The following is a 21578-nucleotide window of genomic DNA, read 5'->3' as shown; positions in this document are numbered from 1 at the left end:
AGAAGGGCTTAACTGATGAAGAAGGAAAGACCCTAATCCTCAAGCTGTCTGCAGATTAGGAAAGCTCTCCCCAGTTACTATCTCCCTTACTGGTGGCTACTAGTTCTGATAGTAATACTCACAGTATCCTACAAACCTGAAACCATGGCTCATAGACGCTTACCAGCTGTAGATAAGGGTAAGGGTTTACAATTGGAACCCTACCAGGCCCCGCGAACAGCCAGAGTTAAGATTCCGGCGTCGGATAACTCTGCCTTACTCAAGAAGCATACTCTCACCATCATAGGCAAAGTCACCAATCCTTCAGTCCAGAAAGTCTGGTCTCTCATCCCTTTTTTCACTGAACATTGGAAGACAGAGGTGAAACCAGTGGGCTCGGACCTTGGCCAAGGTCTTTCCAATTTCAGTTTGCTCTGGAGTCAGATCTCTTAGCGGTTTTGGAGCAGCGACCTTTCCACTATGCTAAATGGATGATTATCCTTGAGAGATGGCAGCCAACTACATCACCAGACTTCCCATCTTTAATACCATTCTGGATTAAGGTCCAAGGAATCCCTGTCCATTTGTGGACAGAGGCGACGATACGTACCATTGGAGAAAACATTGGAATCTATGATACAGCGGAGATTACGTCTCTTGTATTCCGAATGAAAGTCCACATCAATGGTCGGCTCCCACTCATCAAACAAACTGTAGTGGAATTCTCGGAGGAAGAAGAGGTCACGGCCACTCTAGTTTATGAAAAACTAGAGAAACATTGCACTGTCTGCGGTCGTCTGGATCACGAACTCAGAGACTGTCTGGAACTCAAAGCTCAGAAGAGAGCGGAAGCAGCACGCCAACTTGCGGAAAAAGATCCATCACCAATTCAATCCTCAGTGAACCACCATATGGGGAGCGATAGGGAAACCTCTAACAACAGGGTCTCCTCTAGATCCCAAAATATCCCGCCACACTACGAGAGAAGAAGAGATGTCACCCATGACACTACTTCGCATCAGACGTACAAAAGACCTCGGGATTTCCTGAAAGATAGACTAAGTGGTGGTTACCACAGAGAACCTCCAGCCTACAAAAGATCCCGCTATGATGCACCTAGGGACAGAGGAGAGACTCCCCTCTCTAGAGGTACAGCAAAGAAAAGGCAGATGGAGTATAGAGAAGTAATCAGGGGCAACTCCCCAAAATCCCCCCCCCCCAATAAAGAAAATTTATACTCTAAGGAGCAGAGGGAGGCCAGCCCAAGAACAGAGAGGAAACAACAAGCTATGGGAGAAACTCAAAGACTGGAAAGATCAAGCTCTTCAAGGAGTGTAAATGAGACTCCTGCTAGGGGGGTTCCCCTTCAGGAGGGATCACCTCAGTTACTGCAACAAATCCCTCACGAAGCCCTTGAGGGAGCTATGGAAGAAGTTAGAGATGTCATGACAAAGTACACCAATTGTGTTGATCCTACCGAAAGAGCGGCGCGTCAAGAGAGATTTAGACTAGCAGAAGAAGAAGGGGAGGTGGAGGTAGCAGCTACTAATATGCTCCTGGCGGAGTTAGCTAGCCATGAGTTGACCCCTTTAGAGGAACCAACTACTGTAAGCCCCCGGGTTCCGGCTCTCCAACGGCTCGGGCCCTCGATAGAGACTGCTCCACCTGAGATGGCAGAACCGATCTTAAAACGCAAACCTGGTAGACCACCAGGGCCAAGAAGAATTCAGAGTAGTCCAAAAATGCTCCAGGGCTCCTGCTCAAAGAAGAGGAAGACCCATCAGACCAAACCACCTTTGGCTAGAAGAAAGCTGAGTACAGCCCGTGGCAGCGGTGGTACGGGGGCAGTGGGTAAAGCTTCTCGCAGGGAAGAACCGCAAAGATCAGGAACGCGAAGCTCAGATAACCAACCCCTCTGCAATCTCATTCCACCAGCCCGCAAGAGGAAGATGGATTTTCACAATCCGTCAACTCTCGGTCCTTGAAAATTGTAAGTTGGAACGTTCGAGGGTTAGGGAATCCCTCGACGGTCCAACATCTGAAGGATATCAAGCGTGATATTGATCCGGATATCCTCTTTCTCTCTGAAACAAAAAATCCCAATGAGTTTGTAATGAAGAAACTTGAGCAGCTAGGCTTTGATTTTTTTGAGATCGTTTCCCCAATGGGGCATGGTGCGGGAGGTTTAGCTTTACTCTGGAAGGAAAGAGTAAAAGTGGAAGTCATTGAAGCAAATGCTAACCTGATCGATACGGTAGTGGAATATGAGGGCAAGAGCTTCTTCTCCTCGTTTGTGTATGCTGACACTGACTATATTAAGCGCCGCGAGTTGTGGACATATTTGATATCAGTATCAGATGCTAGAGATGCCCCCTGGTTCATTACAGGAGATTTCAATGACATTTTAAATGAAACTGAGAAAGAGGGGGGACTTCAAAGACCTGAAAGCTCCTACAATGATCTTCGAACCTTTTACTCAGAAGGAGACCTATATGATCTGCAGTACTCGGGGGATCCTCTCTCTTGGCGAGGGCAGCGAGGTGATTACTTGGTCCGATGTAGGCTTGATAGAGCTGCTGCCAACTCCAATTGGGCAGAGCGCTTCCCTACAGCCAGAAGCGTGTATCTTACATACGGAGGAAGTGATCATAAACCTATTGCCTCCATTTTCGAACCTGAGAAGAAGCGGAGAAGGGGCGTCTTTCGTTTTGATCGACGACTGCGAGATAACCCTGAAGTTCAGGAACTGATCAAAACCACGTGGAGGGAAGCTCGTAATAAGTCTGTCACCCAGCGTATAGCTCTTACCCGAAGCGCAATCTCCTACTGGAGTAAGAAGCAACAACGTAACAGTAGACTTGCTATCGATAAGATGAAGGAGGCTCTGGAAGCAGCCGAAACGGACATGGCAAATGATACAAACCTCATCCAGAAAATCACCTCTGAACTGCAAGAAGCCTACAGGAAAGAAGAAGAGTATTGGAAACAGAGAAGTCGCTTACTGTGGCTCCGATTGGGAGATAGAAACTCAGGCTTCTTTCATGCTATTACCAGAAATCGTAAGCGGATCAATGCCTTCTCTGTTCTCGAGGATGCTTCAGGAGAGTTGGTTTACACGGAGGACAAAATCAGCAAAGCTATAGTGAATTATTTCCAGACATTATTCACTACTGGCCTCGGAGACAGCAGAGAAATAGTCGAGGAAGCACTCCAACCAATTATCTCTGATCCTGAGAATGAGCAACTGATTAGCCCCCCCACGGCGCAAGAGATAAAGGATGCAGTCTTCTCGATTCACTCCGACAAAGCGCCCGGACCCGATGGGTTCTCAGCTAGTTTCTTCCATTCCAATTGGGATTCCATTGGAAAGGAAATTGTGGAGGAGATACAAGCGTTCTTTGCTACTGGTTCTCTCCCGAACAGAGTAAATGAGACCTTTATCCGATTGATACCGAAGATACAGTCTCCGAAATCAGTGGCTGACTATCGACCGATAGCCCTGTGCAATGTATACTACAAGATTATTTCTAAGCTGCTATCCAAGAGGCTGCAGCCACTGCTTCCATCTATTGTCTCAGAAAACCAGTCCGCTTTTGTTGCCGGTAGAGCCATCTCAGATAATGTCTTAATCACGCATGAGGTTTTGCATTATCTGAAGACTTCTGACGCTGAGAAGAGATGCTCAATGGCGGTCAAGACCGACATGAGCAAAGCCTATGATAGATTAGAGTGGAACTTTATTGAGCAGGTTCTGCTGAGATTGGGGTTTCATCGCCGATGGGTTACTTTGATCATGGCTTGCGTGACTTCAGTTACATACGCCTTCCTCATCAACGGCTCGCCTAGAGGAAGAGTTAAACCGAGTAGGGGAATCCGGCAAGGAGACCCACTCTCACCATACATCTTCATATTGTGTAGTGAAGTTCTCTCGGGACTATGTAACAAAGCCCAAGCAAATGGTCGTCTAAAAGGAATCCGGGTTGCGCGAGGGTGTCCTCAAGTAAACCATCTACTTTTTGCGGACGATACTATGTTTTTCGTTCGAGCAACTGAGACCAGCAGTTTAGCCCTCAAGGAGATTTGGCAAAAATATGAAGCAGCTTCCGGCCAGTCCATAAATGTAGCAAAATCTTCGGTAACCTACTCCAAGCTAACTCCGGATGCGCTGAAAGAAAGGGTTGCAGGCATATTGCAAATTCATGGTGAGGGAGGAGTTGGCAAGTATCTCGGCCTCCCCGAGCACTTTGGGCGCAAAAAGAAAGATCTCTTCAACTCAATAGTTAGTAGAATTGAACAAAAGGCAAAGAGCTGGGCTAATCGGAAACTCTCTACCGCTGGAAAGTTAACGATGCTACAGAGTGTCCTCTCACCCATTCCTTCATACTCCATGACATGCTTCAAGCTTCCTGCATCACTGATTAGAAGAATCCAATCGGCCCTCACCCGCTTTTGGTGGGATGGACCGGATGGGAATAAGAAGATGGCTTGGGTGTCGTGGGACAAAATGAAACAACCTAAATCTCTGGGTGGACTGGGGGTGAGAGACTTTGAATGTTTTAATGATGCCTTCCTGGCCAAGCTTAGCTGGCGGCTCATCAATAACCCCTCTTGCCTGCTCAGTAGAGTTTTGTTTGGCAAATATTGTCATGAGGAAAGCTTCCTTACAGTGCAACAAGCTTCATCGGTCTCTCACGGGTGGCATGGGATCCTGGTAGGGAGAAATTTGGCGCTTAAGCATGCGGGTTGGGTGATTGGTGACGGTGCTTCAGTTAGAGTTTGGGACGATGCATGGCTGAGTCTCACCCAACAGGAACGACCAATGGGACCAGCAAATGAAGACAACTTATCCCTTCTAGTGTCAGACCTTTTCATTCCAAACACGCGGGAATGGGACAGCGAAGCTATTCAACGATGGATCCCCTTTGATGAGAAGAGAATCAAGCTCATTAAACCGAGTTCTACCGGGGCTCCGGATAAGCTGGTTTGGCTGAAGACAAAATCTGGCGCTTTCACTACTAAGTCAGGTTACTACGCCGCCCTGGAAGAATGTGATGATGGCCAGTTTGCTAACTCAGCTCTGAGTAACTGGCATAGAGATGTGTGGAGGCTACCAGTGGCGCCAAAGGTTAAGCTCTTCCTATGGAAGATCTTTCAAGGAGCTCTAGCAGTAGGAGAGAGACTGGTGGCACGCCATATTAACGTTGATCAACACTGCAAAAGATGCAATGAGATTGAATCTACGAATCATCTTCTTCTTCATTGCGGTTTTGCTAAGAAGGTTTGGGAATTGGCTCCGCTTAGCACAGGCTTTGACCTTAGAGGATTGGTAGATTTGGCAGAGTTGTGGCCCGACCTTTGTAGAGTAGTCTCACTTCCCCCAGTCGGCCTACAAGCTGGCTCATTGGTCCCATGGATTTTATGGGCGATCTGGATAGCCAGGAATAACCTGATTTTCAATAACAAGACATCAACCCCGGAAGAAACTATTACCAAGGCGGTGGTTATGGCCCGAGAATGGTTCCTGGCCCAGGAAAAGGTGACACCACGTAAGAAGGCAATACCCCTTCCTCTGAGGCTACCGGAAGGAACTACAGTAGTTGCGGTCGATGCGGCGTGGAGGGGTGATTCGAATACAGCAGGATTCGGCTGGGTTATGAAGCATACAGGTAGTAAGGTTCAGTTTGAAACCGCATCGAGATCAGTCAGATCTCCGCTTAGTGCTGAGGGCTTGGCCCTTCGAGCTGCGATTATGAAGTGTAAAGAGTTGGGAATCCAGCAGGTTATCTTCGAGTCTGACTCTACTCAACTGGTAGCAGCGCTCAAGCCGCAGTCGGCACCTCCGGAACTGTATGGAATAGTTGCGGATATCCTCCATTGTGATGTTTCTTTTAAATTCTGTTCTTTTATTTGGATTCCTCGTAGTAGGAACAGTGAGGCCGATGTATTGGCAAAACATGCTCTGTTTTCTGAAAACTCTGTTTTGTACCCTTTGGGGATTTAAGTTCTAGCTAATGAAGTTTGTGTTACAAAAAAAAAAACTAGGGATGCTTCTTGCTTTTATGTGTGTGTGCTTGAACATTAATTTAATAGAATCGTGATCATAGCTAGATCTATTAAGGAAATATTTACAATTTTGTTGCTAAGTTGTTATATATATTTGTCCACTATGTCTGAGGTGAACAACATCAAACATTTCCATGACATATCTTCTCTAATGCAACATTCTATTAACAGTCAATATCAACATTTTTCTTCATTAAGTTCGTTTATTATGGTTACATTTTATTACAAACATGCCACTCTTAACATAACTTCACTAACACAACACTCTCTAGCTAACTGTCTCTTATAATCCGACTTCTCTCCCGTAGATCCAGCTGAAGGCAACAGAAGGCCTCGACCCAAGTTTCACTCTATCGTTAGCCCTTTCCTCTAACCTCGTGATCCTCTGCGGCAAGCTACACAGATACTCCTGTGCTCTCCTTCCTTCGCCGGTCAAACCCACTCCTAAGCTCTCCACCTTCCACCGCCGCAGCAAAAACTCCAATATCCCGGCGTAATCCATCGCCGTATAAACTCCTATTCGTTGCGCCACCGCACCGTAATGGTCGAACAGATTGTCGTCGCGACCATCGTGCATCAGATGAGCCGGCATCGTGATTCGCTTCCTCATCATGCTCGCTAGAGCCTGTACGGTCCCATCAGGATCGATCTCGAAGAGCTTCTCGACGATCCGTGTGTAAGCTGTCTCGTGCCGCTTCTCGTCAGCTGCGATTGTGCCGCAGATCTTGGCGAGAGTGGTGTCGCCGTAGGTAGTGGCTAGCTTCGCCGTGTTGGCGTGGGAGATGAAAGTCGCTCTCTCTTGGAAAGACGTGTAAATGAAGCCATTGTAAGGGTTGTTTTCAAATTTTGAGTCCTGAAAAACAATTGTATAATTATAAGTTTTGATCACATAAAAGTATAATTTACATTTTGGGCTCAGAATTTATGTTATTGCAGAATTTGAATGCCAAACCTTACTTAAACCGTGTGGAAATAAACCGGACGACATTGATTCGACATTATAGATAGTCGGTCAAACCGGGTTTAAAATTTAATTTAATTTAATTTAAAGTTAAGTAACTATTTATATATGTATAAATAATTTTTTATATCATTGTAAGAATCTAAAAATAATATGAAAATAAAATAAAAACTTCAAAATAATATAAAATATAATGAAAATTAAATTATTTAAATATATATCAAAAAACAATAAGAAAATTTTATGAATTCTTTAAAAAAATTGATAATCTGGTTATAACATTGAACCGGTCACAGTTTTAACAAGTTTGACTGTTTTTTTATTAGATTTATCGGTTTAACTAAAATTTAGTTTTAGCACAATCGGCAACCGGTTAAAAGAGCGAGTCACGGTCCAACCTGTCTGGTTTCCAAAACACTGCCTGTAACTGAAACCGATTCTGACTAGAAAAGAAACTATTTAAATTTAACCAGCTCGATATGAATTAAGTGAAAATCATTTTCATTTTGATAAAAAAAGACCATGCATATAGATATAGTATGAGATCAAAACGTACCATGCCAGATCCGATCAGATATTGAATAGTTCTTTCAACATGTTGCATATCAACACGACCAGATAGATAGAGATACTTATTCAACAAATCACCGTGTCGGTTTTCCTCTGCCGTCCACGCTCTAACCCAAACCGCCCACGGCGTCAAACTCCCGCCGGTCTCATCCTTGACACCGTCGAGTGTATTCAAAGTCGTTTGATAAGTTGGCAATGCTTCTTCGGTGATCATATCTCCGACAAGAACTACAAAGTAATCGTCGGGAATCTCTCTTGTTCGATCTCTTAGCTCTTTCACTTGCTCGTAGAATTGGTCTTCGTCATTGGTCTGAGGCAAAAGGTCTTGTGGTTGCCATGAAGTTTCGACGGGTTTGAGGTAAGACAGTAAGTTTTCTTGTGCCCAATTCTCCATTGATTTGAAGATCTCAAGCTTCTCTTGTGTTATTGTGTGGGTTATTTGGTTTGGTACCTCTTTGATGGGTCGAAACGTCTTCTTGTGTGTTTGTTCACTTGTTTTTCTATAACATTTTAAATCGTTACAACATTGTTATATTTTGATCAGGTCTTGTGTCCTATATATTACAGCTCATATATTCGTTTGCGAGCATTTAATATCCAAATCCAATCATAAAAAAACTCAACCCCGACTTACCAAACTGCATGCATGCGATTTCTCGGAATACAATGACTTCACCAAACTACATGCATGCTATTTCTCGGTAAGATTTCTAATACATGTAAAGAGGGTTTATGGAAAAACTTATTTTGAGGTATAGTTTTAATATTTATAGCTATCTCTTGAATTTAAGTATTACATGAAATGCCAAAATTTTGTTTATTTAATTATTAATAGCCAAGTAGACAATATATATACATATCATTCATAGAATTACTAAGCATCGATCTTTCATCCCATTTTTTGAAAAAAAAATCCAATGAGTCAAACATATACCACACCAAACTAACCATTGAAAAGAAGTAAAGATCTGAAAAAACATACCTAGGGCTTGTGGCAACGCATGAAACTCGAAGACGGCGAGGAAAACTCGGACCCAAGGAAAGAGACGGCGAAGAAGATACCGCCACCACCGGATTCTGCTTCATTGGCGTCGTCTTCGTCGAATTCAAGGGAAGAGTCATAGTCATCTCTCTCTAGATCTCTACACTCTTTTTCTTTCTCTTTTGCATGTGTGTGATGCGAGGAGAGGAGACTATCTTATAAATAAATATAGAGTTGATTTTACCAAAAAAATTAAAATATATAGAGAGTTGACAAAAGATGTGTTAAACATGGCATCCTTAGATATAATAGTAACTAATTAGTAAGTATTATTATCTAATAATCATGAAAATTATGTCACTGGTTATTTGCTTAATAATACACAACAATGTGTGACATGCCAACAGTCTTTTATTATTAAAGAAATTATGAACATGGGCTGTCTAAATAAATATATATTTATATAATTAATTAACCGTAACCGACAATTTCTTTTGCTTGTAATTGTAATTCAATAAGAAGTTTATCAGTACAATATTGCCGCTGTAAATAATGTATATCAAGTAAAATCGACATTAATGATATGAGATTTCTTGCACTTTTCAAAGTTAAAAAAATACTGTTATAATGCATTAGTGCTTAAGTTATTAAGGTCTCTATTGATGTTTCAAATAGAGCATTTACCGTTAACTCGATGACTATAAAAGCAATGCAATTTTATAACTAAGTGAAAACTAATGCAAAGATAAAAACAAATCACGTGAAATATCATTTATTTTCGCTTGCATTCACGTTTAAATGTTTCATTTAGTATCACTTTCGTACAATCAATAATAAAGTTAATCATAATTAAAAATAATTAGGCATATACAAATGCATGCACGTTACTATTTAAATGCAGGCACAATAATTTATTGTTACAATAAACAAAAAAACGCATGGATTGTGATTGGGTTAAGAATTAAGATACTCTTAACCTGATCGTTTCAGGCATAAATAAAGTTCTGTAACGCATGCATGCCGTGCCGTTTATAAACAAACAAATCGGGTTGATTAAGAAAGTTGGCTTATTCATGTTTACTTGCCACGAAGTGTTGACATGCCAATAACTCTGAAAATCAAACGTTACAAAACTAATTGCAAGGATGTTTCTAAAAAAAAGAACATATAATGCAATATTTTATTAGAGATTATCAATATAATAACATTTCTTGTTAATTTTTCTTAAAAAAACAACTACATTTTATTTCTTTGTTTTGTAGGAAACGTTTTGTATTAATAAACATCATTTCGATGTAAATATATCTTTGAACGTTTTGAGTATTGAACTTTGATTAGGATCCGAGTCAACATATAACGGCTTAATTAATCCCAACAGAGCAAGAGAAAATCAATAAACATTATTTAATAAACCGGGGTCTAACCAGTTAGAACCAAACCAAACCAAACAAAGAATCTACAGAACAGAACAAGAGAAAGTGTCCTAAGCAGTGACCAAACCAGCTTCAGGGGCTCTTCACATCTCAGCCTCTAGGCACTCTACCAGCTTCTACATCTTCATCTTCTCTCCTCATACTCGGATTATCCACCAAATGTAAACCCATAAACCCTCCGTCTTCCTCTTCACCGTTACCTCCCTGAGCCACTCCATTCTCTGCTGCTTGCGCTTGCGCTCTTGCCGCCTCCAACACTTGGAAGTAAGCATATGGCCCCCACGCTTCAAAAACATATCAAAAAATTTCATCATAAATTCACAAGCAGCCTGTAAATTGAATCCTCAATTCTTTTTGTTTACCTTCGGTGTGATAAGGTGGTGGAAAGAATTGAAGATAACAGAACGTAGACACCACGAGACCTGTAGACGATGGTATAAGTTTCTATGATGTTTAAAGGGAAACAAGTATGTGTAGAGAGTGAAAACAAGCAAACCTAGCAAGCCTCCAGCAAAGACGTCTTGCCAGTGATGCCAATAGTCATCTACACGGGAAATACCGACAAGAGCTGCAACTAGCAAAGGGAGTATGACAATGCATAGCTTCGCAACGTGGCCTTTACCATCAAACGCTTGAATCTTCCCTGATAAATACAGCGACAAGAATCCTAGACCCGCAAAAGACCCTAACAAAAGCCAAAAAAAACAAACAATCTTTTGTCAAAAATTTCTCAAGAAAAAAATAAATAATAAACATTAGGCTTTGTGTTGTCTTACAAGAGGTGTGTCCGCTTGGGAAGCTTTTGTGCCCTTCCCTTATGACACTTTTATCACCATGACATATCACATCTCCAAGGCTATCGTAAACCTGAGAAGCAAAAACAAAAAAACAAAACTCAAGAGACAGAACATGAACTAAAAACACACACAATAGTAAAAAAAACACTTACAGCTTTGCCATCAGGAAAACAACGCCAGAAGAAGTCAGGGCGTGGTCTACCAACTGCGTTCTTTATCGAATCAGTAAGAACTGCCGTCACCAGAACAGAGTATAACAGACCTAGCACCGCGTGGTGAAGATCGTATACGTCTCTTCTACGGAAGTAGATAGCTATGAAGATCACCAATGGCAACAGCATTGCATAGACCTGACATTTTAGAAGAAATAAATGGTTTTTATTATGAAAAATGTCAGAAATTGGGTTTCATGGAAGGTTACTTACCGGGACAGACCAGATTGGTACGGTGTTACTCTTTAGAGGGAAGCTTAGATCAGTCATCATATCTTTACTGACAAAGCGATAAAACGGGTGGATGATAAGGAGGATGCATTCGAGGACAACGAGTAGTACGAGTATGATCCAGTCATGCATGTGAGTCCTTGCAAGTGTCATTCCATGGGACCTCACCGTGTGAGCGCCTAGTTGTGCTTCCCTCATCTTGTGCTGCTCGGAGACATAAAAATATGACATTAATAGCATAATATGCTTGGATAACAAACAATGTAAGCAATAAAGATACGTGTGTTGTGTAAAAATAGCAACATGGATTCAATAGAAAATCTACTTGTAGCATAAAATTAAGCGGTCTACCACAACTGAGCTGCCTAACGAGAAGTGTTGTCTTGAATTAAATTCATCAACAAGGACGTTTGACATGGACAAGACCAAGAGACAAATACAATAAGAGGTACCTCTTTACTAAAAGGTTCTATGAGTGGAATGTCAGATGGTGAGACCCAATTATCAGCAGTTCCTGAAACCTCGGGTCCCCGGTTTGTGACAGCCTAAGATCATCCCAGGAATCACAAACTCTTCCCGGTAAAAAGTTTTGCAAGGGAAAGACAAAAAAAAAACACCCCGAATATTCAAGAAACATTCCTAAACTTTCCTGAGCATGTGCACTTTAACTCCACTGAAACAAAAATATCTACATGCTAGAAGAGGACTTGGTTGGAGAGTCAGTTTATATTGTTAACTGGTATGCTACACACATGCAGTTACGAACGGTACTCAATACTGTGATGAATGTCTAAAAATCAACCTAACTCATCACTAAACCAGCCTGCATAAATTGCTAAGTCAGTCATTGCCACCATAACTAACTGGTTTTCTTCTGATCAGCCAAAAAAAATCAATTCTTCTACGTTGACCACTTACTACAATAACAATCCCCATGTTCAAGCTGGAAACTAAAGTATCCACCAAATGATATCACTTATCTACAAACAACTCTAAAAACAGAACCACAAGAGAAAAGATGAGAGAGAGAGAGAGGAATCATTTATAACTTGAGGCCAAGTGATTAAACAAAACCATGATTAAGTATCGAATCTGGAAACTAAGAGTCACTCACTCACTCACTCACTCACTTGATAGTACTATTGCAAATTAGAAAGTTTAATTGAGACTCTTGCAAACCTAACAATCTATAACGAGATATTCACCTAAACACACAGAGTGAAAAACATTTAACATTTGAAGGAAGGCATCAATTTTAAGTGAGAAACCCACCAATTTAAAAACCTTTCCCAAAAATCATTGGCAAGAAACAACAAACCTGAAAAAGCCCCCCAAAATTCAGAAAACGAGGAAAAGGCATCGTAGAAGGAGTTAAAAAAGCCCCAGAAAGTAGTTAGCTGAAGAAGAAGAAGAGGAAAAATAAAAAAGAAGATCTAGCTGGAGGAAGAAAAAAAAGAAGACAGGAACTGGCAGTAATTGAAGGAGCCATACACAGTGACTCTGTGGGGACAATCTAATCTACACAAGTGGGAGCACAGCACTGGCAAATATAAATACTTATATATGTCTACACAACAACAAAAACAAAAAACACATGTCAAAGGAACAACCTTTATTCCAAAGATTTTTTAAAACTGAAACTGGAGAACAAAATTTACCGGACTCTGTTCGTCTTCTGTAAAAAAAAAAAGCAGAGAAAAGGAGGAGTTTTTACCTGACGCTGATCGATTCGTCGCTTTGATGCTGATGACGAAAACGTGGGTTAGTGACAAAGGTGTAATCCCCTATCTATATAGTTCCATAGCGGATGAAACAGAGAAAGCACGCGTTTTGATGCATTGATGTATACTGTTTAGGTCACTGATTGGGTTCCAATTATGTCAAGTTTAGGCCTGTAATTTTCTTCAGCTGTTATGTTTTTTGAACTTTTGAATGTTTCCTTTTTCTTCTAATTATTCTCTTTTGGTGCTTTTCTTGTTTTTTGATTAAAAGTAACTTTCTTACAAGTGTAAAGAATGAAGAGCTGTCTCTGAATGTAAACTAAACACCAAATGTGCAGTCATTGTCTCTAAACCAAAAATAACTGGAAAGTTTGTCAGAGACACTCACATGACGAAGACCAATAAGTTAACAAGGTTGAAACTTTGAACAAGCAAACAAAAACACAAACGAGCATTCTCACTCTGCTTTGTTGACATCTTCTTGTAAGAGAGGATCTCTAAGAGAACCAAACATCCAATCCATCCATATAGTATAATGACCATAGTTATGCTTGTAAGTAGTGTGGTGTATCGTATGGTACCCTGCACCCATCACAGGCCAGATGTTACCATGGATGCAGTCATGGATGTTCGCTGTCCATATCGCTTCCATAAACAAGAGACCTAGATGAGTTGTGAAATGAATCGGCACTATAAACAGAGCTACCACATGCGGTACTGCCTGAAGTATCCCGTCTAGTGGGTGAAACGCAAGCCCTGAAACAAAACCAAAAACTGGTAAGAAACTGGATGCTACTGATCTTTGGCATGACTAAAGTATTAAGAAATTAAAATATATACTTTACCGGCAAAGGGAGAGAGAGTGTTCTGCTTGTTGTAGATATGATGGGTGGCATGGAGATATTTGTAAAGAGGCTTAATGTCATGAAGCTCTCTGTGCATCCAGTAAATACCAAACTCGACTAGAACAAGGTAGACAGCTATTGAAACAAAGTAGAGGAACCAGCTGACTTCGCCTATTCTGGAGTAACATTTGGTCCAACCACTTTCGATCATGTACTCGGAGACGGTTGGAAGAAGAGTGTACCAAGGCATCGCCTTCATTGCCACAGATATTTGCAAAAGCATAGCCTTTCTTGTAGGAATGGCATCTGATGACAAATAAAAGATTTCAAACTAAGACAAAGCACTAGAGTTCTAGAAGAAGATTAAAAGGGAAAACTACAAATTTTAGCACAGAAACTCTGCTATATTCTTCTCCAGGATAAGTTTCATAGAACAAGCAAACACATATTCCTAATATCGGATGAAGTCAAGATACAACCACTGCAACTACCAATGTAATTGGAGGTAGTGTGAAGTATAATTGCTCAAGAATTTGATTGGAGGTAATGTGAGGTAATTTTATTACAGAAACTCTGCTACAGAAAAAGATTCATTAAGCAAATAAAACACATATTCCTAATATCGAATGAAGTTCAAGCAGACAATCACTGAAACTACCAAACTAACTGGAGATACTGTGATGTATAACCCAAGAACTTATAGCAAGCCCAAAGATAGAGAGTAAACGTATATAACGCAAGCACAGAGCTAAAGAGTCTCGTCTATCACCGAGAGACATCATCATAACTAAAGAACTATTGATACATATAGTTAATCAGTTTCAAGGTAATTATGACAACTGAGTTCTAATTTCATCCAGATATTCAGACAAAGACAAACTGAAACATTAGCTAATCGAGGTTGTTTTCATGACTTAGAGTTAGAACTTAGAACTTGAACTACCAAACCAAACCCATGTAAAATCAAAATCATACTTATTATGAAAGCATGACAGATGCTAAAGTCTAATAATATTAACAGTTTGAGACACAAAAAGAAAATTCCTTATCGAACCGATAACTAAACTTCAAGATCGAGATCAACATAGGAAACTAATTCAAGAAGCTTAAAAATCACCTCTGGGGAGATAAACGTTAAGTTTAAGGTAATAGATGTAAAAGCACCAGAGAAAGCCTGAGATGAAGTAGAGTAGTGTTCCGGCGAGGTAGTTCCGGAGCCATGTCTGGAGAAAATGCGGTAATGGATCCCACAGATTCGACGGCAAGAGGTGACTCAGAACAATGCGATTGTAAAACGAGGTTTCGTCCACAAACTGCATCAGATACGCACTGTCCACCGCCATTTTGATTTCCCCGTCCGATAAACTGGCGATCCACGCCGATGAAGACGAGAGAAGATTCGCCGAAGTGGTTTTTTTTGGAACTTAAACTTGTCCTGAAGTGGAACAAGTCAACTGAACTAATGCATGCCCAAACCTTTCACACTCAGTTGCGCTGTAATGTGTTGGCCCACTTTGATTATATCGAAATAGCTTAATTCTTCCCAACGTTTATTAAATTTATAAATTGAACCTTGTACTTCTACATAGTGTCCGTAAACCCTCATCGTGCCCACACGTGCGGTCCGAACGAACTAAAAGGCCTGGGACTCGTCATATTCTAATGGGCAATAACTAGTGGCCCAAATTATAAAGCCCAAACTAGTCCAGAACCAAATCGTTTCAGTTATCAAACACACTTACTTCTCCTTCAATTTTTAACTTTAAAGCTACAAGCATAGAATATACGATTTGAAAAATACGAATCTATTGAAATCGATTTGATTTATGTTTTTGCTGGTGAATGTCTTCTTTACATCATCATGTATAATAATATTGGGTTAAAGTGAAGATTTCTTGGCTTAAATGGAATCTTTTTAATAAATAGAAGAGAGATAACGAATCGGCTAGATTTTTTTCCCCGGTTGATGATTATATTTTGGCTGTTTTATGGATTTATAAAGACATAATTTGTCGGTTTATTACAAAAACGTGAGAGTGAGGAGTCATCGTGCAGTCCACGTGGACAGCTAGCAACCGGCCCACAAACCACGGACGACGTTCAATCCGTCGGCAAAACACGTGATTCCTATAAACCATCTGTCACTTTTCCACCTTCTCAAGCTAAACATCTCACCCCCACACTTCTATTTAATTCCCCATTTAGACCCCACACTTTTGAAAATTCGCAATCATACCCTCCTCTGTTTATAAATTTTAAAAATCCACGATTCAGGAACTTTGAGTCTTCTTCCATGGCCATTGGCGCTTAAGCTTATTTATACTCGAGAATAAACTTATCTCCGAGAGACGAATTTTGAAAATGGAGATCGCTACTGTCGTCAAGGCAAATGGCGGTTGCGAAGCGGATCGACGACGGCGGCTCCGCCGGTTGAGATGCTCCGTGAAGGATTACGCTTGGGGCAAAATCGGGTCGGATTCACTCGTGTACAGAGTCTACGCGGCGAATTCGGATCAACCAATCGATTCGACGCGTCCCTACGCGGAGCTTTGGATGGGGACTCACGAGTCAGGTCCGAGTTACTTGGAGGATGATGATGCTGATGGTGGCGTGACGCTTAGATCGTGGATTGCTGAAAACCCTGAGGCTCTTGGAGATAGGGTTTTGGAGAAATGGGGTTGCGATCTTCCCTTTCTCTTCAAGGTACATTGTTAAAGATCTCTGCTTTTTTAGGATTTTGCAAAATTGAGTTTACTGAGTTGAATCTCTACTGTTGTTATGAGTTTGCTGAATTGTGAAATGTGATTAGGTGTTGTCGGTGGGAAGGGCCTTGTCGATTCAGTCACATCCGGATAAGGTTTTGGCGAAGAAATTGCATAAAGCTCATCCTAATCTATATAAAGATGATAATCACAAGCCTGAGATGGCATTGGCTTATACTCAGTTCGAGGCTCTTTGTGGGTTTATACCTCTACAGGTATCATTGCTCAGTTATCACTATTTATATTTGTTTTTCATTACAGCTTTGCTATGGCCCACTTAGTTTCCCAGTAGCATAGCACATGTTATTTGGTCTGTCCTAATTTTAGTGATAAGACTCGTTTTGATGAGTTATGGGCTGACAAAAAAAGGAAGAAGATGAGTTATGGCTCAAGACTGTAGCGTCTCCTCCTCTACAGTATACTGTTCTAAATAGGAGCCTAAGGTTTGAGATTAGATTTGATGAAGAGATCTTTAGGTGATTTTTGAGAACTTTTCACTGTCTAAGCTTTTGTTTCGTATAGGATTTCATCCTTTTGTTTGTATATATATCTCAAAACATGAACATGTTACCAAAATGTAGGAAGTAAATTGATTTTGGAGAGTAGCTTTATGAATCTTAGTTATTCAGTTTCCAAAACTCCAGGAGTGATAGCTTATTTTTCAGAACTGGAGGATTTAAGTTTGTTCTTGTGAAAATATTGCAGGAGCTTAAGAGTGTGATTCGTGCTATTCCGGAGATAGAAGAGCTTGTTGGGAGTGAAGAGGCAAACCAAGTCTTCTGCATCAGTGAACATGATGAGGAGAAAGTCAAATCTGCTGTCCGAACTATCTTCACCCTGCTAATGTCTGCAGGTCCCGACACAACAAAGCAAATCGTATCCAAACTGAAACACCGTCTGCATATGGAGAGTCAGGTCTTTTTTTTTCTTCTATTGATTCCTTCACTTACAAATTATCTTGTGAAGTACAACTGGCTAAATCCTTCCCGTGGGATTTATTGCAGGAACGCCATCTGACAGACAAGGAACGGCTAGTTTTGAAGCTTGAGAAGCAGTATCCAGATGACATTGGGGTCATCTCTGCATTCTTCTTCAACTACGTGAAGCTCAATCCTGGTGAAGCCTTGTACCTTGGTGCAAACGAGCCACATGCTTACTTATTCGGTGAGTGCATTGAGGTCATGGCCACTTCAGACAACGTAGTACGAGCTGGCCTCACTTCCAAGCCTCTGGATATTCAAACACTTTGTTCCATGCTCTCATACAAACTGGTAAGCCTTTCAACTTAAAAAACCAAACTCAACGCACACACCAAGACCTTTTACTGAGTTGTTGTCATTTCTGGGTTTCAGGGCTTTCCTGAGATCCTAAAGGGATCAAGGATTCGACCATACATCACAAGATACCTCCCGCCTTTCGAGGAGTTTGAGGTTGATCTCTGTGATCTTCCCTGTGGAGCCTCGACCGTGTTTCCCTCTGTTCCAGGCCCTTCTCTTCTGCTTGTGCTCCAAGGCGAAGGAATAATGTCTACGGATGCTTCAGCAGATGAGGTTTCCATGGGAGATGTTCTGTTTGTGCCTGCAGATACTGAGATTCAATTAAAGTCTTCAGCTGACTTGAAGCTGTACAGAGCAGGAATTAACAGTAGGTTTTTGGATTCTCCATAGTTGAACTACACACAAGCTACTTTATCAGTGAAGCTCTTCTTCAGTTATTGTAATATTATATACAAACTGTGTCCATGCACTTATGTGACCAGAAATTCAATTTGTTTGTGAGATTCTAAATTATTCTGAAATTTTAATACTCAAAGAACTGAATAAATGTTTTGTTAAATAGGATTTTGAGGAAGACTGAAGTAACTTGTACACAGAAACAAAACAGAATCAAAAGCTCCCTAGCAGACAAAAAAACAAAGAATCAAACGAACATTCATCTCTTCAAAGTTCTTGGACTGGATACTCGAAAACAACATCTCTCCCTGTAAGTTTCCTGTACACACCGACCATTGTCTCAAGCTTGTACTCAGTGTTGTTCCTCTCCTTAGGCTCCAAAAACACCTGCCAAAAAAATAGAAACATGTTAAACTAAGAGCTTAACAGACAATGAAAGACAAAGCAAAATGTATCAGCTTTTTTTTACCTTCATGATCTTGGTACCATCAACACGGTATCTGGTACGCTTTCCAACAATCTCAGCAGGGTAAGCGACATCCTCAAGCATGGCTTCATGGACGGAGGTGAGAGTCCTGTTGCGTGGTCTCTGAACAGCTGAGCCTTTCTTTGGGGGACGCATGATTCTCCTGGTGGCAACAAAGATAACATCTTTGCCACTGAACTTCTTCTCGAGCTCTCTGACAAGACGAGGATGGATCTTGCGGAAGGCTTTCCTCAATCTGAAGGGAACGTAGATCACAATAGCCTTGCGGTTGCCAGAACAATCCATCTGACTGCGCATAACGGAAAAAAAAAGAATAAACACTTACACAGCCAAAGTTAAGATCATTGCAGCCTCTAGAAATGAACACTTACACAGCTTGGTTAATGTAGAGATCTTTCAAGTCACTTTTCAACTCCTGGTTGGTGTTCTCCAAGTCAAAGAAAGCCTGTGAATATGTAAAATCAATAACCAAACCAATAAAAATTTAAAAACAAACAAAACACATTCACAAGATTAAGAATGAAGAGAGAACCTGAGCAACTTCTTGCTCGAAATCAGTTGGTGCAACACCCTTGTCCTTGTGGATCTTGTTCTGAGCAGAGAACATCTTTGCAGATTCTATAACAGAACACAGAATAAATTAATCCAATCAACACTTTGATTGATAGCTATAAAGCAAAAGCTACACTTTGATCAATCCTAGCTCTTAGCTCACTAGTGACAATGAGCTACATTTCTCAATTGATTACAAAAGATAACGTATTTTAAGCAGATCACTCTACTTGTAACACTAACCAGACCCTAAATGGATTACAGTTAGACTCGAAAAAGTAGAGTAGTACATTGAAGCGTACCAGATAATCACGACGAAGAACCCTAGAAGGTGGTGCAAAGGTTAACGGTTTGGTTTCAGAGCTTCGGTGTTCAAGAGGCGACACGAATCTGGTGGAAGCAAAGGTTTAAATCTTAAGGGTTTCTATGCTCATGCTGTGACTGGGCCGTTAATAGGTTTTTAACAAATGGGCCTTACATATTAGTTTTTGGGAGGCAGCCCAATATGTATATCTTCGAAACGACGTCATTCACACCTTTTGTTTGTTCCCCTGCGCAAGTGTCGTGATCATATCGTATAAAGTGCATTAACAGCAACTCTGTTAATTTCACTCCTTTGCGCTCACCCTTATCGCCGCTGTTTCGTCACAAATCCTTAAAGGTTTACTTCTCTCTCTCTCTGCTTTATCAAGTTCCGTTAATGGCGTAAATGACAGACAGATCAAAGTTTTGTTGCTGATCTAAAAGTTTTAAATTCTTATCTTGTTCGTTTTTTTTTCTTTGGTCTTGTCAAAGTCTTTTTCAATTTTGAGTCCCAGTCAATACGTCTGTGCTCTTTGACCTTTATATTTTCTATTCTATGGAATTGGTTTCTTCTGGTCAATGCATTATGCATTCGCTGGCTTCTCTTTGTGTCTGAACATCCTTTTTATACGCAATAATTCTCTCTAAATTTTGAAATGATAAAAAGCAACGAATGTTTTTCCTGATCTTCGATTGTGTCTTTGATTGATGCAACAGGTTAGGCGTTCTTCCCTGGTTTTAAGATGAATCATTGTAACCTTAAGCAGAACGCCTTCGAATCCAGAGGAGGAGGAGTTGTTCCTGTCTATTCCTCTGTTGTTTGTCCTAAGCCTCGTCGCGTTGGCATTCTCTCCAGTAACGTTCTTCGTCCGTTTAGATTATTACACTTTAGGTATTATAGAGACTCTTTCTTTCGTTGTTATATGCCCACAAAGATTGTATTGTCTAAAAAAAAATACTGATTTTTTTTTTGCTTTGCTCTGGGGTTTAACAGTCAATCAGGAGCAGCGGATGTATGTGATTCTAAAGCTGGGGCAGATCTTTTGGACATCATTCTTAGAAAGGTTTGTCTCTTTCTTCAACCTTGTGTCTGTTGTATCAAGCAGTCACTTGTCTTCCTTTCTTTGGTTTTGTATCATTCTTCATTGGTCTGTGTTTCTTTGTATTAACACCAAACGCTAGATTATATTATAGTTGCTTCAAGACGTTTATCCATAAATTAGAATGACTTCAACAGAATCCTGTGTCTGAGTTATGATTGTTGTTCTTCCCTGTACATAAGAGTTTTACGAACCTTCTCCTTGTTTTGTTTTTCACATTGAATCAACTGGTAGCTATGTAGCTGTGTATATAGATTGATCTTTAGTCATATTCTTAAAAGAATTAGTGATGGATGTGTCCTTCTTTTGTAGCTTGTAATCTAAACTTAATGGTTCTCTTTTCTCTGTAGGATGAGACATTGTCCGCTGTAGTAGCTTCATCACCTCCATTTTTCCTCGGCTCTCCCCCGAGCAGAGCATCGAACCCGTTAGCTCAAGATGCGCGATTTGGAGACGACAAACTCAACCCTATCTCACCCTCGCTCTCATCTCCATCTTCATCTTCATCTCGTGTCAAAGGAGGAGGTTGTGGTCGAGTGAAGTTTGGGATTAAACAGGCAGCTGTAAGAGTTGAGGGATTCAATTGCTTAAACAGGGACTCAAGCATACCTGCCATGGCTTAGAAGAAGGAACAGAGATTCACAAAGTGTACATAAAATCCAGAATCAAGACTCCATTTCGTTTTTGAAGTATGATATATATTGAAGATGAAGAGGGAAAGGAAGGTTAAAGATCAGTCAATATCACCAGCTAAGGCTTTTACCGCAGTTTTCTGTAACTTTGAGACCAATAATGTATTTAACGCATAGATTTTGAGAATAATCAAAAAAATATAACAATACTGTTTTAATATATATGTAGTTGAATCCTGCAATAACTACGATGAAGGTCAAAGAAGTTTTGAATT

The 21578-nt window shown here is 40.7% G+C and overlaps 6 protein-coding genes across 12 annotated transcripts; 2 read left to right on the top strand and 4 right to left on the bottom strand.

The window, feature by feature from the left end:
• Nucleotides 1-6206: 6206 nt before the first annotated feature.
• On the bottom strand, nucleotides 6207-9061 carry LOC106379047 (stearoyl-[acyl-carrier-protein] 9-desaturase 2, chloroplastic). The gene is made up of 3 exons (XM_048780271.1): nucleotides 8556-9061; nucleotides 7560-8073; nucleotides 6207-6895 (listed from the first exon to the last, which is right to left on the bottom strand). Exons 1-3 carry the CDS (start codon nucleotides 8699-8701, stop codon nucleotides 6326-6328), a joined length of 1230 nt encoding a protein of 409 aa, XP_048636228.1. The 5' UTR covers nucleotides 8702-9061; the 3' UTR covers nucleotides 6207-6325.
• An 879-nt stretch (nucleotides 9062-9940) lies between these two features.
• On the bottom strand, nucleotides 9941-13080 carry LOC125574889 (putative lipid phosphate phosphatase 3, chloroplastic). 6 transcript variants are annotated; one of them, XM_048780276.1, is made up of 8 exons: nucleotides 12943-13068; nucleotides 11681-11773; nucleotides 11211-11432; nucleotides 10938-11135; nucleotides 10765-10855; nucleotides 10485-10673; nucleotides 10351-10410; nucleotides 9941-10272 (listed from the first exon to the last, which is right to left on the bottom strand). In XM_048780276.1, exons 3-8 carry the CDS (start codon nucleotides 11424-11426, stop codon nucleotides 10079-10081), a joined length of 948 nt encoding a protein of 315 aa, XP_048636233.1. In that variant the 5' UTR covers nucleotides 11427-11432; nucleotides 11681-11773; nucleotides 12943-13068; the 3' UTR covers nucleotides 9941-10078. The 6 variants fall into 6 exon arrangements, with proteins under 6 accessions (XP_048636233.1, XP_048636229.1, XP_048636230.1 ...); XM_048780272.1 differs by lacking the exon at nucleotides 12943-13068 and adding an exon at nucleotides 12547-12747 and having other exon boundaries at nucleotides 11211-11435; XM_048780273.1 differs by lacking the exon at nucleotides 12943-13068 and adding an exon at nucleotides 12547-12746.
• Nucleotides 13081-13241: 161 nt separating this feature from the next.
• On the bottom strand, nucleotides 13242-15276 carry LOC125609181 (delta(7)-sterol-C5(6)-desaturase 1). The gene is made up of 3 exons (XM_048780278.1): nucleotides 14912-15276; nucleotides 13795-14100; nucleotides 13242-13705 (listed from the first exon to the last, which is right to left on the bottom strand). Exons 1-3 carry the CDS (start codon nucleotides 15135-15137, stop codon nucleotides 13407-13409), a joined length of 831 nt encoding a protein of 276 aa, XP_048636235.1. The 5' UTR covers nucleotides 15138-15276; the 3' UTR covers nucleotides 13242-13406.
• Nucleotides 15277-16025: 749 nt separating this feature from the next.
• Nucleotides 16026-18397, top strand: LOC125609180 (mannose-6-phosphate isomerase 1-like). The gene is made up of 5 exons (XM_048780270.1): nucleotides 16026-16497; nucleotides 16604-16771; nucleotides 17262-17471; nucleotides 17561-17827; nucleotides 17909-18397. Exons 1-5 carry the CDS (start codon nucleotides 16156-16158, stop codon nucleotides 18221-18223), a joined length of 1302 nt encoding a protein of 433 aa, XP_048636227.1. The 5' UTR covers nucleotides 16026-16155; the 3' UTR covers nucleotides 18224-18397.
• Nucleotides 18373-19694, bottom strand: LOC106366406 (40S ribosomal protein S7-like). Its single transcript, XM_013806008.3, has 5 exons — nucleotides 19571-19694; nucleotides 19249-19334; nucleotides 19088-19161; nucleotides 18699-19005; nucleotides 18373-18616 (listed from the first exon to the last, which is right to left on the bottom strand). Exons 2-5 carry the CDS (start codon nucleotides 19321-19323, stop codon nucleotides 18497-18499), a joined length of 576 nt encoding a protein of 191 aa, XP_013661462.2. The 5' UTR covers nucleotides 19324-19334; nucleotides 19571-19694; the 3' UTR covers nucleotides 18373-18496.
• Nucleotides 19695-19830: 136 nt separating this feature from the next.
• On the top strand, nucleotides 19831-21578 carry LOC106364200. Of its 2 annotated transcripts, XM_013803825.3 has the most exons (4): nucleotides 19831-19929; nucleotides 20289-20463; nucleotides 20566-20635; nucleotides 21022-21578. In XM_013803825.3, the coding sequence occupies exons 2-4, from the start codon at nucleotides 20315-20317 to the stop codon at nucleotides 21292-21294; spliced, it is 492 nt and encodes a 163-aa protein (XP_013659279.2). In that variant the 5' UTR covers nucleotides 19831-19929; nucleotides 20289-20314; the 3' UTR covers nucleotides 21295-21578. The 2 variants fall into 2 exon arrangements, with proteins under 2 accessions (XP_013659279.2, XP_048636236.1); XM_048780279.1 differs by lacking the exon at nucleotides 19831-19929 and having other exon boundaries at nucleotides 20028-20463.

The sequence above is a fragment of the Brassica napus genome, chromosome A5 (genome assembly GCF_020379485.1).
Source record: "Brassica napus cultivar Da-Ae chromosome A5, Da-Ae, whole genome shotgun sequence".
NCBI lineage: Eukaryota > Viridiplantae > Streptophyta > Magnoliopsida > Brassicales > Brassicaceae > Brassica > Brassica napus.
This window is presented reverse-complemented; position numbering and strand designations above follow the sequence as displayed.